Consider the following 19,582-nt stretch of genomic DNA (forward strand, 5'->3'; position numbering starts at 1 on the left):
ACCCACAAGGTCCATACTATACCGAAATTATTATTATTAATTATTTTAAATGACAACATAAAATAAGTTTTATTATCAATTATATAATGAAATGTAACGAGATGATCACCATCCTTTCGGCTTATAATAAACAAGAATCAACATCCTTTTATTATGAATTTGTATAAACATATTAATAAACAATAAATATAAATCTCCCAGACTTGTATATAATGGATTATTATGTGAGATTTAAGAGAGAACAAAAAAAAAATCTATGAACACCATATTGTATGAATTAAAATATATGTTTAAAAGCATAAAGAACAATGAAAAGTTAATTCACCTTGTGATAATTTGATCCACTCCAAAAGCAAGCCGTGCTGATAATGTATTATGTAGAGAGATAGAGAGATAGAAAGATGGAGAATGGGAGTGTTATTCATTTGAGATATCTAAAACCAAATACATTGGCTACTATTTATAGAGCTCTAGAACATAAATGATATGGAGTTAGGAAAATGGATAGTCACAATATTCATAACACTATATTCTCTATTTTTCTCTCCGAACTAGTTCGTCACATACCGCCGGGCTTTTGGCTGGATTTCTTTTCTTTCGTTATTACTCTCCTTGCTTCATTATAACTAAACTAATGGTGAGGGGTAGCATAATATAAACTCAAGGGTAACGTAATATATAAAACGAAACAAAAAATCTACTTCGTCGGAAAAGTTGAGGGGTAGCGGAGGTTACCCCTCCCACCACACTAGATCTGCCCCTGCCAACAAATAAAAATTTATAAAGTAAACCCTTCTATCCATTTGTAACAAAGTGTATACAACCCACCAACTTATTTATGACTCGTTTACAACTTGATAACTCATTTATGAAGATAGATCACGCAAGTCATGCTCATGTTACACAAAAAAATTCAAGCGTCTCCAATTTATGGGTGATGTCTTCGAATAAACATACAATTCATTTTAAAGATTTACCAACATGTTAAGGGGTTGAAGTTAATTTCCTTTTTTTATGTAAATTACCAACGGATGTCGATAAATCCGTTGGTAAAAAGATTCAAAACACCAACCACCTAAATCCAACAATCCGTTCCTAAAATACAATTTTATAGAAAACAAGTGATGTTATCCAAGAGGAACACTCTTTAGTCCAATTTGTACAGTCTGTCTTGAGTCTGTCATAATACAAAAGAACCCAAGATTTACAAGCATCCAGGATCCCACAAAGCATCTATCTACCTTTAGGCTAGCGCTTATGGTTGTTCTAGTCAAGATGATAATAGTTCATCACCTCATCCGCAGGCAAATTCCTATTCAATATCTTCTGCTTGTAGCTTCCAACATTTTGGATCCAATTCAGCCTGAAATACTTTGTCTCTCCATTGGAAAACGCAGCCACGAGCTTCTAAATTCTCAAGAACAGATCTTGGTAACAAAGTTCTAAACGAAGATTGGAGCTTCACTTTAGCCAGCCCTCCACATCCCAACAATGCAGCTGCCAGTCCACTTGGAGTCAAACCATCCATATGAAGAATAGTCAAACTCTGCAAACACCCAAGGCTAGCAAGGTATAACAACCCAACATCCGTCACAGAGCTATACGACAAATTAATCTGTGCAAAAAAAAACCAAGAAAGATAATAAGTAAACCAACTATGCAACAGGTGTTTATGTGAGTGACAGTTTTCTATTTAAAAGTCCTTTATGCAACAAACACAAAAATAAATGGAAACAAAAGAAAGAAGCCGGTTACCTGTCTAAGGTTTTGTGAAAAATGGGCGAGTGGGATCATTCCCGAGTCATTAACATTGAGGCATTTCTTAATATCTAGCTTTGTGAGTTGTCTGCATCTAATCGCAATGGATTTTAGCCCTGAAGATGTAATTAGAGGGCATCCTCTGCTTTCAAGTGTATTTAGTTTACAACAGTTTGATAAAGAGATCAATGAGCTGTCAGTGATGTTTTCACAGTAAGAAATGTTGATCATTTCAAGGCCGGTGCACCTACGAGCAACCGCAGAAATGCCTTTATCCGTAAGTCCAATTGACCTAAGCAACAAAAACATATTCATGTTCAAATGCACTATTATAATTACAACCCTCAAAAGTAAATTTTCCATTTCAAACCTGTATAAATCGAGCTCTATTAGTTTCTTGCATCCATTCCCGATAAAAATAAGCCCCTCATCCGTTATATTTAGACATATCCCAAGCTTCAATACAGATAGTTCAGAACATCTTGAAACTGACTTTAGCCCTGCACAAACAGTCAATGTCACTATTGAAGGGTACTTTCGATATTTCATGACATAACTAACAATTTGGGATCAGCTGAAAATGGCATACCTTCATCATCAACATCATTATCAGTAAGGTCAAGCTCTTGAAGAAAATGACAATACTGCCCTATCAAAACAAAAGCTTCCGAGGAAACAAGGGTACAAGACTCCATCTTGAGAGAAACAAGGGACCCACAAGATTTCGCGATGTGGGAAATTGAAGTACGCGTTATCTTTCTACAACATGTGATGTCTAACTTTTTCAATTCGGTGTGTTTGGTGACAATAGATGAAAGACCATCGTCTGTCACCCCCATGCACTTACTTAAGCTTAGCTCTTTGAGTGACACACACCAGTTGCCAATGCCCTTGAGTCCGGAACACGTTACTTGGCAACCATCTAACCGGATTGATTGCAAGTTTGAAAGCTTTTGTAGACTTTCAGAAAGAGCAACAGTCACCTGAATTAAACCAAACATACTTTTTAAACAAAACACTTTTTAAATGAAAATTATTAAATGATCACATAGTCTGATAGTCAAAAGGAATACAACGGTATGTTTATTATCCAAATATTAAAAACCGATTATTGATTGAGACTTGAAGTTGTAACTATCAATTAATCATTTCCCATATGCAAATCCAAACAGACCTAAACTTATAGTGAAATGTCCATTATAAACCTTAACATAACGAAAGACACGATTTATTGAACATTGATCCTAAATGAATATGATACTTACCAGTGGCCCGTATGCTAAATTAAGGTTCTGAAGACAACCGGCGCTGCTGGTTAGTGAAGACACTCCCACATGAGTAGCATTCTCCCAATACGACATATTCAACGACTGTAATAAATACAAATGCTTAGCTTCTTGAAAAGTTACAAAATAAAAGGAAAATTCAGGTTGTGTTTTTTAAGAACTGATACCTTCATCGACACCCACCCTTGTTTAACAGATGCAAGACTTTCATCATTGATCCCACAGCATCCTTCTAAAACCAATTCTTCAAGATACTGCAACTTCAAGAGTGAAGGCAAGCATTTTTTGGTGATCTGTCATACAAACAAGAAACAATTTGAATTAAGAATGTATCAAACAACCAAAAATCATAGGCTTTTTTCGTCAAAAACATGGGCCCGCCGGAGAACTTTCAATTCCATACGACAAAAATCATTATATTTATGATTAGTGATTATATGAACTAACAAACAAATCAATAATAAGCAACAAACAACAATATGATCAATAAAGATAGGACCGATAATCATGGCATGAAGAATTTTCTTACATGTTACATCATTTACCATCATTTGTCATGGCGTTTTCTGATACGTGTTTCTTAATTAAAGCTAAAATGAAATCTTGTAGGGTTTCACATGTTAATAACTCCTGATTTCTCCACAAATGGAACTATTACCACCCCCTTCCTATTTCTTCATTCCTAATCTGATGTTATCTCATGGTAGTCGAAGGCGCTCGCCTATGTGCTAGGTGAGGCCCATCCATCGCGGATATACCGCCTTGCAGCAATCGAGGCGCTCCAGCCAGCTTCTGGCCGAAATATGCAAATTCCGGACTAAAACTGGTCTGGAACCAGCCTAAAACATGTCTAAAACCCGTAAAAATGGTCTCTCAGTAGTACGGTACCCTTTGCATAAACAAGCACTCACTTTCAAACAGTCCATGACAAACATCAGATAATCAAACAGAGGATGATAACCCAACAAATATCAAACTATCAAAATTAAGGGAAGTGTTATATACCAGCAAGTGAGAAAGATCCAAGCTTCTAATCTGCTTACACTTAACACCAATCAAAGCCACACCTAAATCACTAACACCCAAACACCACTTCAAACTCAAAACCCTCAACTTCAAACACCCAACAGCTACACACCCAATCCCAATATCACTCAACCCCTTACACCTCGTCAACCAGAGCCTCTCCAAACTCCGGCAACTCGCAACCGCAGCTGCCGCAGTGTCATTCATGTGCACAGCATTCGACAGATCAATCTCAACCAAATTCACACAATTCGAGACCAAATTCCCCAACCCCACATGGGTAAAGAACCTAGACCGAGAAAGATCGATGGATTTCAAGTCTTTCCCACACGAATTCGACGTGTATGACAAACACCCATCGGTTACTCGAGGACATAGGGTGAGATCAAGGTGGGTTACAAATGGGTAACGGTTTAAGAGCTTTTTCAATTGGTGATAATGATGATCGTTTGTTGTACGAGGAAAGGGTTTCAATGCTCTGCGGTGACGAGATTCGATTGAGTAGAATGATTTTGAAACTAAGGAGAATGATTTTCGATCAAATGGGTTTGGTTTGAGGTAATCCAAGATTGTGAAAATGATTTCTTCTGAGAGGAAATCGAAGGGGTTGATCTGGGTTTCGATTCCTTTGTGTTTCTTCATGTTTGGGTTGTGAAAGTGTGGTTTGATTTGTTGATGAATTTAAAGAAGGTGAGTAACCGTTAAAATGGTGGTTTGGTTATTGGGGCAGTTGATAACTGAGTGAAGGTTGAAGAAGATGAACAAGAATGAAGGTGTTGCTGTATTACTATTTTGCCCTTGTTTGCTCATCCTTAATAAATTTTATAAGTTGATTGTGATGACGGTTTTACCCTTATGTCTATTTTCTTGTTTGATAAGCCATGTGATGTGTACTATTTTCTTATCTTACCTAAATAAATAAAAAAAACTAAGGTTGTCCTGCTCTACGATCACTCTCCAACAGATAGCTGCCCTCACTCCATGGCCGGCCCTTAGCGTAGGCAGAGAGGACCGGCCAGGGCCTGATACTTTGAAGAGCATGTTATTAAAAAAAATCCGATATGTAAATGTAAAAATAAATAATTAATAGGGTATACTTATACAAACACCAACATTAGCTCACTCACAAAACTATTTATAAGGTTTAGATTAGTTATTAGCCTATTGTCATTGGGTTTAAATCTTTAATGAGCTCAATACCCAATTTCGTTAAGGCCTAAGGGCACGTTTTTTCAAGCTCGAACATGGTATATGAATTCTCAGGACCGGCCCTCCTTGCCCTTTACAGTTTCAGTATATTATTACTCTTTGGGATTGATTTCTTTGTTTCCATCTCATCACAATTTGCATATCTCCCCTTCTCCTTTCTCTTTTAGATAGGCCACGGCCCATAGTCACCTTTCACCTAGCTAGTGTTTGGAGATAGTCTTGATTTAAAAACTCAGCAAGTTAAAGTGTGAGAAGCCTATATAGGCCGTAGGGATGTTCAAAAAAATCCAAATTCAAATCCGAAATATCCGAAATTTCAGATATTCGAAAATCGGATAATCCGAAGTTTCGGATTCAGATGTGAATTTTCAATTTTTCGAATATTCGGATTATCCGAATCCGAAAATTTAAATATACATTTTATATAGTTATATATTACCCATTTACGGCCCACCCATTTAGTTTTACCCTAAATCCCTATCATCACGCTCTCAGCATCATACCTGTATAATTCAAAAAAAAAAAAAAAAACTAGGGTTTCTGCTTCTTGCCTTCTTCCACACTGCGCCCCTCTCCGGCTCTCCCACCCTCCATCACCGGCGACGGAACCCACTTCCCTGTCTCCGGTCATCATTATCCTCTTTGCCTGATGCCTTCATGTGTTTTAAAATTATGGCTAATGTTCAGCAATTTTGAAGGCATTACGACTATTTATCAAAATTGGTTCAATTTTAAACTATTGCTAATGTCCACTATCCAGCCATGTGTTTGATGTCCAGCTATGTGTTTCTTGTATTTTGGCATTTTACTATGGTTAGGTTTTAATTATATTTAACCTATAAATCATATATATGTATTATTGATATGTTATGTGTGTATATATAGTGAAAGTGTATTGTACAATTTGCTTAACGTACGTAGTGTACGCTGTGAAAATATAACATGCGTGATTAGTTTTATAACATGCTTGATTAGGTTTTTTACCCCATGGGTGATTTCTGATTTTGTGCATGCGTGATTATGGTTTTCAACATGTGTGATTATGGTTTTCGACATGCGTGATTAGGGTTTTTGAGTTTTATAACGTGCGTAATTTTATCTCATACACATCGTACGTTAAGGAATATTGTACGTTAACCAACCCATATATATATATAATGGCTGGAAAGTTGGATGTTCACATAAAAATATATAACTATGTTATTGCAGGTTTACAAGGTTTAGTTTGATCTCAAAAAGGGGATTTTTTTTTTGTGTTTTTAGATTCGGATATTCGCTTTGTTATCCGAACCTGAATCCGAAATTTCGGATATCAATATTCGTTATCCGAAATTTTCGGATATCCGAAAAGCGGATAATACGATCTTGAGCACCCTAGGGTAGGGTTAGTCTACAAATAACATTTTTCTTACAAATAGTGAAAAGTCTATATAGGCATTGTGTTTTAAATTTTAGGTATGATGTTTAGATTTCTTTGGCATGGTAGTATATAGAAAAACACTAAACATAACAATATAAAACACAATCAAATGTATTCTAGACATTAAATATAAAACACACTGATTACCTTTCTTCGTATGGTGTTTTAGATTTCATGCCTAGTATGCATTTTAGAGTATTTTAAATTATTGCGTTTGGTGTTTTTCTATATAATATCATGCCAAAAGAATTTAAAACGTCATATCTAAAATTTAAAACACAATGCCTAAATAGACTTTCTCACATTTTGTACAAAAATGTCATTTGTAGACGAACTCTTACCTATATATTAATGTTTTTAAAAATACGTGAACTTGTAAGCCTTATCAAAAGGGAGTTAATATTCACACACCCCACCCCACCCCTTCCCTCTATCTCTCTCTATACATAAGATTTTATTGTGTGAGAATAGCGAAAGTCTTATCAAAAAGATGATTTGTCGCTCGTATAACATGTCAAATATGATGAGATATCGTTGTAAGTACACAAAAATATTGACATCAATTATTATTTCAATCATAAATCAAGATGATATTTTATATATTTTAAAGTTTGGATAATAGTGTTCCATGTTGCTAGAAGAGTTTACATAACTATGTCAACAAAAACTTGTTTATATAGTCATTAGATTATTCTATTAACTAACATTTGTTAATTTTACACATTTTTACGAAGTTATTGATTTTGATATATCAACATTATTAGGTTCAACTACTTTTTATACAAAATATAGAAAACTAGTACTTTCTATATCTATGATAGAAACCAAAATATTCAAATAATAACCTAACATTCTTTTATAAGAGGTTGACCCAAGGGCAAGGATGTCATTTTGTGAGGAATGAAACAGCCGTACGCTTAAGGACAGAAAGCGACCGCTTTAGTTGACGGGGTTATTTTGGGAAACACATAAAAGTCGCTATCGAAACGTAGACGAGTTCCATTCGGTGGAGCAAATATGTGAGGAAGGTACGTTTTTTAATTTCCGGATGGTATGAACACTTTGACTTATTGACATATATGTATTTCACCTTTTCTTTATTCCCATTTGACCCCTTAAGTATCCCACTTCCTCTTTTTGGTCCCCATGTAACAACACATTTTAGTTAGAGATGGCAAACGACCCGGATTCAATGGACAAACCTGAAACAACTGGGAAGGGTAATGTGATAGATTTCTGGGTATTTGATTAGGCTTAAAAGAGTAAAATGTGATAATAGTCCCTGAGTTTAGATCACTTTTGTCGTTTCAATTCAAAAATGACACTTTTTGTATCAAAGTCCCTGAACTGTTATTTTTGTTGTTATTTCTGTCCAAATAGCAAAGTGGGTTAGAAATTTCTTTAACCATTCCTCTTTTTGTCTTTTTCCTCATTTAAATGAAGGGTATAATGGTCATTTTATATCTGATTTTAGGGTTAACTTTGTACAATAGTAACCAAGTTTCAAGAGTGTTCTAATTAGGTCACTCATATTTTTTTGTTCCAATTAGGTCATTTAAGTTTCATTTGATGTTTCAATTCTAGATATTTTACCTAAATAGAAGGTTATCCATCCTACATGGCATTTCTTTAGGTTTTTTATTTAAAAATTTGTTGACATGGCATATAAATGCCAAAGTATTCACACATGTTGTATTATCATAAATGATCATATTTATATGATAATGATGCACTTGTAACTATAAAACATGTAAAGAACACGTCGTCAGTATGCATGTTAAGTGTAAATGAAGTTATGATCAGTTTCAGTTCTAGATTACCTGTTGTTCGATTGGTACTGAATAGTCGAACGCTTGATCGAAGTTGGTTGCTGACGATTGTTCTTGATTCGCCATCGTTGAAGCTTTCCCTCTCCACGCAACTCGCCGAAACTCAGCCGAAACGAGATCTGAATCTCGTTCGAAACACAAACCGGCAGCGAATGACGTAGAATCACGTACGAATGAGGGTAGGGTTTACAATTGTTATTTGTTTGATTTGATTTGATTCTACGATTAGTAATATTTGATTCTTTTGCGTTTTTATTTTTTTTATTTATTATATTTCTTTTATTTGATTCCATCTCATCATGTTTAAAAAAAAAGTTAAATAAATACCATGTAGGACTATGACCTGCTATTCAGGTAAAATATCTAGCATTAAAACACCTAAATAAAGTAGAATGATCTAATTGAAACAATAAATTTTATTAGTGACCTAATTGGAACACTCCTAAAACTTCATTACTATTCTGTGGCATATTCCCCTGATTTTATTTTAATTTTATGTCTGATTTTATTTAAATTAAAAAACCCTAAAAACACCATGGCTATAACACCACCACACCACCATGGCTCCAGTATCACCTCCAACTCTATAACATGGAAATAACAATTTCAAATCAATGAGCATAAAACGAAAACAACAACTTCAAATCAATGAGCAACAACAAAATCAGTACTAAAACCATTAATAACTGGTTCAGGACCATCTGACGTCACCCTAGTAGAGCTAGGGTTTAGAAAATTAATATATGTAGCGGCCATAAGCTTCTTCCTCTACGGACACCGCGAACAGTAAAACCTCACCGGAAAGCAGGGATAACTTTTGTCGACGGTGGTGATGGTGGCGATATCATCCTGTTGTTGAGTAGAAACTGTAGAAGATCTTGACGGAGAAGAAGCATTTGGTGGTTGTGATAGAGTGCAAGAGAGGTAGATCTGAGAATCAGAAGAGCAATGGTGAGTTCTGGCATTGATTTTGGAGTCGCAGAGTTGAGCGAGCACACCAGGCTTTAGCTAGCAGAGGCAGGAGGCTGTAGGGGAGCCATGGTGGTGTGATGGTTTTCTAAAGAGAGAGAAAAGAAAGAGGTTGGGATAGGTTGGGTGTGGGTTTATTTATATATTTTTGGGTTTTTTAATTAAAATAAAATTCGACATAAAATGACTATTATACCCTTCATTTAAATGAGGAAAAAGACAAAAAAAAATGAGTGGTTAACAGAAATTTCTAAACCAATTTGCTATTTGGATGGAAATGGCTACAAAAATGAAAACCTTAGTGACCCATATATAAAAAGTTTCTCTTTTTGGACTGAAGTGGCAAAAGTGACATAAACTCAGGGACCATTTTGGCATTTTAACCGGCTTAAAAAGTTCCAAAAGTATGGGATAAGTTAAAATGAAAACCACCTCTAGTTGCGAGAACCATGAGAACCACTTATCCACCATTGATCTTTTGTGATGGATGGTTGAGATTAAAAGAAAATAAAACACATTTTTTAATCTTTTTATCTTATTATGTTTTTAATATTTTATTGTGATAGGGGTATTATGGTCATTTGGCTATTGTCATAAATCGAATCACAAAAGTCTTTTTCTCTCTCTCATCTTTCATATAAAATAGATTTTTTTATAAAAAAAAAACTTTTTTATAGATTTTTACAAAGCATTTTTTATAGTGTTTTTAAACTTTTTTTACGACCCGGTCTTAAAACTTTTTTTACGCCCCGTTTTTTTACGCCAGAACCTCTTTTTACGAAAAACTTGTGAGTGCATATGTTTAGCGCTTGCGTCAATCACGTATCGTAACTGAACCAAATGAGACAAGACTGTTGCTGAATAGAATAGAGCTTGATATGAAGCTAGAGTAGCTTCGTACGAAGGCACCACACCAGGCTTCGTACGAAGGCACCACACCAGGCTTCGTACGAAGGCACCACACCAGGCTTCGTACGAAGCCACATGTCTATATATAGTTGATGAGTCTTTGTCATTTGTAACTTTTAGAGCAACTTTGAGATGAAACTCTGCTCGTTTGTTTTCGTGTTATTGCACTGTCAAATCAGCAATAGAAAACATATTATAATTACATCTTCTGATCCACACACGTATTTGGATTCTGCACATTATACGTGTTTGTACGCATTCAACATCACGATCCTGAATTCACAAGTAGTATCAGAACATGTGTTTGATTGCACGGATTGAAGACACGAAGATTCATGCCTCTACATCAGATTCAGAGCTGATTTCATCTTCTTCATCACACATCTTCTTCTCCTCATCTTTTTCTCATTTTCTTTGAGCTTTAAACTCAGATCTACGAAGATTTTACGGTTAAAATCGGCTAGATTTTTGATATAACGTGTGAAAAACGTTTTTAATCAATCCTACAAATTTTCAGATCAAAATTCGCACAAAATCATACTCAAATCAGTGAAAAACCATGGAAAATATGAATTTGTTCTTTGCAGCGTAGCTTCGTACGAAGCCGCACATCCGTAGCTTCGTACGAACCCACGAATCCAATCCAACATTTATGATTTTGTAAAATCTGACTTCGTACGAACCCAGGCTTTGCAGCTTCGTACGAACGCACTGTTGATTATCTGATTATTTTTTATTTGCAGTTTCGTACGATTCCAGCTTCGTATGAACGGAGAATTGTATATTGTTTGTTTTTCATATTTGATCAAGTGTTTGTTTGTTTGCAGGTTGTTCAAAGAACAGAAACATGGCTGAAGAGTTTTACAACACATTTTACAATGCGTTCACAAATGAAGAAACTTCAGTAACACCAAAGACTGCTACAAATATGATTTCTGAGAGTTTGAACCATGATAATGTTTACGGAAATCATCAAAAGCTACCGAAACTAATGAATATCGAAGATTATCACTGGTGGAGTACAAGATTTGAAAACTGGGTGCAGGCCTATGCTTATGAAAGTTGGATCATGTTAACAATGGGATATGAAAAACCAACAAAACATGAATTACTTACACTTAAACAATTTTCAGCTGACGATAAAAAAGAACATTCTAGTGAACTGAGAATGATCACTTTGATTCAACAATCTGTTAGAGAAGATATTCTTTCCTTGCTTCAACATGGTGAAACATCAAAATCAATGTGGGAAGCATTGAAAATAAAAGCCGAAGGAGGAAAAGATATAAAGAAAAACAAAATCTTGTTGTTAAAAAAGGAGTTTGATTTATTTAGTTGCATGAAAGGGGAAACTGTTAGACAAATGATAGAAAGATTTTGTCATTTGAAAATTGAGATGGAAAGGTTTGAATCAACAAAGATCTAATCCAGGATATCATTCATTGGATGGTTTGATTGAAAAACTGGAGGGACATGATCTGATGTTACAGAAACAAAACAAAATGTCCAGTTCAAGTTGTCAACAGAATGTTGATCTGTATTACCGAAGAGGTATGTTGCAGAACAACCAGTCACCAAAGATCAGTACAACATTTAGTGAAGATAATTCTGGTGATTCATCGAAAAGCAAGTCTTCAAGCTATGATCCAGGATATCATTCATCTTCTGCATCATCCAAATCCAATCAGAGTCAGGACTGGAAAGATTCTCCGCATTTGAACACTGATTTCGCTAGACAGCACATGAGTTTTTTAGCTTATATTCTGGGGTCATATGAAGGTCTGATTGCAGGAAAAATAGGCAATCCGAACATGACAAAAGAAGACTACGATCAAGTTGATCCGGAAGAGATGAAGCTCATGGATATTCATTGGTGTATGGCAAGCGTCATCAGGAGGGCTCAACGGTTCATGTAGATCACTGAAAGAAAGTGTTTGGAAGGTCCCGATATGAAGCTGGGATTCGACAAAGCCAAAGTCACTTGGTTCAAGTGCAAGCAGAAGGGACACTTCAAGAGAGAATGTACTAATCATCAAGTTGATGATAGTGTAAATCCTTTTCATGATGATTTTTACAAAAAGGCTATCTATCATCGCAACAACGAGCAACCGTCAAGAAAGCAGATTGAAGAAGGGTCATCTAAAGAGAAGAAACAAGCTATGTTGACAATTAATGATGAATGTGGTGGACCCAGTATGATAATTCAAGAAGATGAGAGAAAAGAAAAATGGTGTTTGGTTGCTGAGATCAAACAAAGCCGAGAGGAAAGACATGCACGCATGAGGTTGGACGAAGTGTATGATGCTTACAAGGAAGCAACGCGAGCAAACAGATGAGAGAAAAGAAAAATGGTGTTTGTTTAAGCTTCATGTTCTCAAGTTCACAATGATTATCAAGAGTTTGTGTCAATAACTTCTGAGTATATCTTGCAGGTGCTTAATGTTTATTAATTGTTCGTTTGTCTGCGTCAATAATAACCATTCGATCTGGCAGTCTATGTAGTATTCAGAACCATCGAATGGAACGACTTCTGCTATCAAGGAAAACTGGTTTCAGTTTTCTTTTTACTTTTAAATAAATCCCATTTCACACATTTGTGTTCGTTAATTGGACATCATTTGATGTTGATGTCCTAGTATGGTGGTTTGTTTGAGTTTGGTGGTATGTTGATGACCATACGCGACAAGGTAGTGGTTTTGGAGGGAAGAGATTCACAGTTACGAGATTTGAGTTGGTAACAACTGCCAAGGGGATAATGGATATGGTAACAACTACCAAGGGGATATGGATATGTTGCGTAATTCATTTAGTTTCTGTTTGGCATCTTCAAGCTCCATTCCTTAAATCTCCGTTGCAAGTTAAATCCACAATCAATGTATGTTGGTTAATTGTAAGTATTACATTTGCGTTAATGAGATATTAAATGTTTTACTTGCAAATATAAATGTTTTACTTCAAATTTTCAACATCAGTTTCCAAATACAGATCAGTAATATAAGGAGAAGCGTTGAGATAATGGACATCCATCAAGCTCAAAAAGAAAACTTGTGTAGGATTGTGTTCAAGGTTTCTTTTTATGTAAAATGTGAGCTTTTTCAGCAACTATATTGATATTCTAGTTATCCTTTTCCTTCAATTTCCAGAACATTATCCCCAAACCATATCAAAGTCATTTTCCTTCAATTTTCAGAACCTTCTTTGTGAACTTGAGAATAGGAAGCTCAACAATGGTGGTTATTAACTAACTCAAACAAAGTTTGTAGTTCTAAATTCTCAACGTTACTGCATTTTCGTCAATCCCACATATACTAATTAAAAAAAGAAAGTTGATTAATTGTATACAGGTCGTATAAAATTATACGGTCCGTATACAAGACATAAAATAGTGCTTGTATGTTGAGTATATGATCGAATAAAAAATTATAAAGGTTGTATACGACCCGTATAACTTTATACGGGCCGTATACATTCTTGCAATTAGTCAGTAGTCATTACTTCTTAATGAACTCGAATTCAGGAAATGATGAGTAATGTAAGGAGACGCGTTGGGATTCAAGGATTTAGACGCCATGTCGCAGGAAGATGGGTACAAAAACCACGAGAGAGTGTGGGATGGAGTGCAATGACGGTGAAAAGGTGAAGGTTATTAGTTATGATGATTAAAGGGAGGTGACATGTTAAATGAGTTCCTCACCGTTCACCGCTTTTTTAGCTGTTTCTCTTGTTAAATTTTCTGTATTGACAACTAGTGCCTACCAAATGTAACACCCTTGCTTGATTTATACAATATTTTATATAAGTTTCGTATAAATACATGTTTATACGATTACACATACGTATGACAATACGAGTTTACTAAAACTTTTACAATTTAAAAAAAAAGTACAACATAATGTAATTGAGTTCATCATTTAAAAGTTACGAGGTAACGCCGTGCGGAAGCTTTAATCTCGTGTGTTCGGTTCTTCTTCGAGCTTGATCTTCATCCGGGCACTCTTGGTTATCACCTATAATCAAAACCAACTTAAAAGTTAGCTTTGATAGTTAAATAACAAGTTTAAACAAGTTATATGGGCCAAACAAACAAAAATTAAACAATTTTTGGAATCAGGAGGGGCTAGACGTTACGCCTAGGGGCTAGACGCTATGCCTAGGGGCTAGACGCTATGCCTAGGGGCTAGACGCTACACCTAGCCCCTTTTTTGACAGCAAGTTGCTACTACTGCATTTGCCCAACTCCATTTTCGGTCGAAATTCTAACTTCAAAGCTTCATAACTTTTGATCTAGATGTCCGTTTTACGCGATTCTTTTTCCTACGCGTTCGTAATTTAATTCTCCATCTCATGGAGTAAAGACCCGACATCTGAATTCTCAAAATTTTAGATTTCAAGCTCTCGGCTTGGAATTCAATTATGACACTTTTTGACCCGTTTAGAGTGAATTATGTACATTTAAGCATCAAACTCTCTCTTCTCTTTCTACTCTTCATATTCTCATTTTTAAATAGCCTCTTATATTCCACCACAACTATTTTTGTGGTGGATTTAACATAATGGAGCGCTATCCTAATTTTTACCCTTAGGATAGTCATTTTACGTGATTGACCCGTTCATAGGCATTTGGCCCCCAAGGTTTATGCCTACAACTCTTACATGTGTCTAAGAGTTACATAATGATAATACTAGTATCTAAACGACCTCTAAGGGTCGTTTGCCCGATTTACCTATCAAGGGCATTTTCGTCAACTTATTTCCTCCTTTTACGACATAGGTCCTTTTGCTAAGGTATTTGGCCAACATTGCATTTTTAACTATAAATCTATATATATGCGTACCTGGCTCGAGTCAACATATAGACCCGTTTTATACCTCGCGTTAATTAACCAATATTCTATGGCGTCGCAATTATCCAAATTGCTATTCGCTCCTGATAACATACGACTTGACAACCACATTAGTCGATATTGTCAAATGGTGTTATCATCACCATTTGACCCGTTTGTACTATAAGACCAAACATTTACATAAATTAGAATAAAAGCATGGTTTTAAATTTCCAAATTCACCCATTTGCCCCATTTACCATAAACCATGGTTTTTATCATTTATACTTGTTCCGACTTGTATCAATCGTGTCGGAACCCTTATTTCGGATATCACATTATTCGCATTTATAGTTTATAAAATAAACATGTGTCCTACAAAAAGGGTGTAAGTTTTACTTACCTCGTATCCGAGCTACACTTTTCTTTTCCTTCTTGATTCGTTTGACCCGTTTCTTCCCAAGCCTCCACCTTGCTCGTTAAGTGTCAAACTATCGTCATCATTCAAAGGTGGTTAGATTAGTCACTAATAATCACGACTATTCCACTTTACGTATTTTCTATGTCGAAACTATCGTTCGACCTCATTATTTATTAATTCAACTTATCAGAAGTTAACTACTTTTGATCACATGATTTACACAATTAAGTCTAGATTAACTTTATGCTTTGAACCCTTATCGGTTCATACTTTGCATAATTTGTCATATTATTCAATTACACGTTTCTTTCAAAAATTCAACATATTAGTGTTCGTTTAGACATTTTAACAAATACTTTGTGGGCATGATTTTCATACTTTAATAAATCAAGTTTCTCAACTAGTTATTTGCCAAGTTTCAACTTTATTCACAAGTCTCTATGTCTAGCATGCATAACAACACCTAAACTTACTTCATAGGAATCAAATAACACCCAATTTATTATCAAGATTCTAGTGTTCATTATATTTCTACAAAACCCATTAAACACCTATAATGGATAATCATGAACTTCATGATTTAAACACTAATTCAACAAGTTTTTTACTAGGGTTAACTCCTAGACTTGTTTTCCTTACTAATTTCATCTAAGCATTCATAAATCAAGCTCAGATTTTGATTTCTAATGTTCATCAGAATTTCAAGATGTAATCAAAAGACAAAATTTAACATACCTCGTGATCCCTTCACTTAGGTGATCACTAATATAAGCTTGGATTTCGATTTGGTACTGATCTGGCCTTCCAATTTGATCGATTTGAGCAAAGCTAGGGTTTGAAGTTGAGAGCCCCTGGATTCTCTGGAGAGTTCGACCAGAACACACACTTAAAGTGTGTGTTTTGGTGTTTGGTATTTTTATTTAATAAATCTTGTTTCAAGTTTGCTATATTTGGCCCCTATACTTTACCCATGTTACATATAACATGTTTTAACCAAAGTTTCACATAATTACAAGACTTGTGATTAACTAGGTTATTTATTTCCTAGTTATTTTATCTTGTTTATTTTTAAGTCCCTTTAACTTGGACCTTTTATATACTTTGTTTTCTCAAAAACTTTTATTTCCTTTTTATTTAATATTAGGTTTATTTATTTAAATCCTAATATTTACCGGGTTAATTTCACCACTAACGGTATTTTATCCGTTCAAAATTATTAACGTGGTTTGATTACCAAACCCGTTTTCGGGGTGTTACACCAAATAGGAAAAGCGACTTCCAGTACAAGCAGCAAACTTGTTATAAACATTACAAACACCATCTAAAAACTTGTAGGGAATAGTTGATATGATTAGACACATCGGTTCTCCAATTCCAGATCAGCGATATTGTTGAATCTATTGCTGCAGCTCTATACATTGATTGTGGATTTAACTTGAAACATACATGGATGGTTTGTTCACGTATGAGGCAACGGAGGTTGAAGGTGCCAAACAGAAACTAAATGAATTATGCAATATTTTCGCATTTTATCTATCATGTCATCGACCAACTTCTCATCATGGCGTCTAAATACTTAAAGAAGTAATGACTTGTGACTAATTAGTGGAAGAATCTCGTTCCGTATTTTCTCCTTTTGCTAGTACTCGAAGAATCTCGTTCCGTATTTTCTGCTTTTGCTAGTTCTCGAAAAATCTCGTTCCGTATTTTCTCCTTTTCTAGTTCTCGAAAAATCTCGTTCCGTATTTTCTCGTTTCCTACTTCTCGAAGAATCTCATTTCGTATATAGATGTCAATGATAGATGTCCATCAAAGTTACACAAGGCAATTAAACCTTACAAACACCATCTAAAAGGTTATATGATATGCTTCAGGCATTCTGAACCCTAGCTACAAACAACCCAACAAACCCTAACTTTCACATGGATAGTTGTTAGGAATTGTCTGAGAATAATTTGAAGGCTCACAAATTTCAATATCAGAACTGTATTCGGTCATCTATCCAAACTGCAACACACGAATATGTGGTTCCCATCACAAAGCCACTGTGTTTACATGCAGTGTACAGTGTTCTAATATCACCATATTCAAGCATTCTGAACCCTAGCTACAAACAACCCAACAAATCGTTATCTGCTCCCTGTAGTGAATGATATGATTAGACCACGAAAGTACTCCATCCGGTAGTCAACAGACGATCATCGGCAAGGTTCTTGCGACAACCCATATGGACAGTTGTTATGGTTCAGAAGACGATAACTCGTTATATGTACTTTTATGGCGATTTCTTCTAGAGGGTTCACCTATTGTAGTGTTTTTCCTTTTCTAATATCACCATATTCAAGTACTCTGAACCCTAGCTAAAAACAACCCAACAAACTCCGGACACTGAAAATGCTATCTAAAGAATTACTAAAATTTATTAAACAACAACAGGCCCGCAAAGCCCATCAACGATTGTGTGTTGTGGGCATTGAGACAACAACAGATAATGAACGAATTGTTGGACTTCTTGTTCCAAATGCAGCAGTAGGATACGTACTTAAAGGTCTCTCTCTCTCTCTATCTTACATAGTTGATATGATTAGACCACGAAAGGACTCCATCCGGTAGTTAACAGACGAATAACAGTATCATTTAATAAAATTCAACGTACATACTGCATTCGAAGATCCTTGCATCACAAAGCCACTGTGTTTACATACAGTGTACAGTGTCTAATATCACCATATTCAAGCATTCTGAACCCTTGCTAGAAACAAACCAACAAACTCTGGATACTGAAAACGTTATCTAAAAAATTACTAAAATTTATAAAACGGTTGTTCGGTTTTACAAAAAAAAAAAAAAATTATATACGGCCACATAACCTTATATGGCCCGTATACAGATCTTAAAACCCAAAAACCTGATCAAACCTCAAAAAATAAACACATTTGGTTGTATAACATTATATTGCTGGTATACACATGTATACGGGTCGTATAATGTTATACGACCCGTATACACGTAAAACAAAAAAAAGATTCCAGTGCATTTATTTCTGTGCAAAATCATTCTATACGGACCGTATAACCTTATACGGCCCGTATACACTAGGGGATGCGAAAATAAGATTATAAGGGTGTGTGTATATTATCACCTTTATTTATTCTTAAAAAATGTGAAAATTCAAAATTACCCCTTGTTAACGGTACTTTCTAACCCAGTTAGACGTTTAAATTAAAATAGCAAAAATTGACAAAAATGAGAAGCAATATGGCACAAAAAAATTATTTTAGATAAAACTAAGAAAAAGACCCAAAGGGACGATTTTGACAATTTATTTTAATGCTATATAAATTAATGGGAATGAAAAATGATGCGTAACCAAATATTCATATTTGTTATGGCTGTAGACGTAATTATTTTCTTGTAAACGTAGTAATAAATCAAATAAAATGACTTGTTTTTTTCATTAATAATTATTTAGTTAGCATATCAAAAAGTGGAAAGGCCGTACTTATGGGTGGGCGTAGCAAGTACCAACCTTACCCTGATAAGAACGGAATAAGAGGGAGACAAAAGTAGTGTCTGTTCAGGTTTTGGTGGGGAAGGTCATAACTCCCTCTTAGAACCAATCACACGCTAGCACCACTATCTCACCCATCACATCTTCAACAAATGCGATCCTGTTTTCTATTCTTATAACAATAACAATAATATTTCATAAAAATCTAAAATTAATAACTTTATTATTGATTAAAAGAATAATAACCATTTTTAAAACTTTCATGTTTTTGAAATTTAATTTTTAAGTTTTTTTTTAACGGCAAATTTGGATCACTGACGGACCACTGGAGTATCATCGTGTCACAAACAGAACCTCCAGATCATATCCATATCCACTAGACAATAACGCCTATACACCAATTCAGGAGGAAACCCAATAA

At 35.1% G+C, this 19,582-nt stretch overlaps 1 protein-coding gene across 1 annotated transcript; it reads right to left on the minus strand.

Moving 5' to 3' along the window:
• Positions 1–1,088: 1,088 nt before the first annotated feature.
• LOC110914938 (F-box/LRR-repeat protein 3) lies at positions 1,089–4,838 on the minus strand. The gene is made up of 7 exons (XM_022159541.2): positions 4,050–4,838; positions 3,212–3,337; positions 3,024–3,128; positions 2,348–2,741; positions 2,129–2,258; positions 1,756–2,050; positions 1,089–1,615 (listed from the first exon to the last, which is right to left on the minus strand). Exons 1-7 carry the CDS (start codon positions 4,710–4,712, stop codon positions 1,313–1,315), a joined length of 2,016 nt encoding a protein of 671 aa, XP_022015233.1. The 5' UTR covers positions 4,713–4,838; the 3' UTR covers positions 1,089–1,312.
• Positions 4,839–19,582: the final 14,744 nt, after the last annotated feature.

The sequence above is a fragment of the Helianthus annuus genome, chromosome 16 (genome assembly GCF_002127325.2).
Source record: "Helianthus annuus cultivar XRQ/B chromosome 16, HanXRQr2.0-SUNRISE, whole genome shotgun sequence".
Lineage (NCBI taxonomy): Eukaryota > Viridiplantae > Streptophyta > Magnoliopsida > Asterales > Asteraceae > Helianthus > Helianthus annuus.

What these genes read in the sequence shown, in the direction of transcription:
- LOC110914938 (XM_022159541.2), bottom strand. Translation starts at nt 4,712, where the DNA reads ATGAAGAAACACAAAGGAATCGAAACCCAGATCAACCCCTTCGATTTC. An exon ending in TGGATCTTTCTCACTTGCTG is followed by an intron (nt 3,338 to 4,049) that starts GTATATAACACT and finishes TTTGTATGACAG; the next exon opens with ATCACCAAAAAATGCTTGCC. An exon ending in ATTTAGCATACGGGCCACTG is followed by an intron (nt 2,742 to 3,023) that starts GTAAGTATCATA and finishes GGTTTAATTCAG; the next exon opens with GTGACTGTTGCTCTTTCTGA.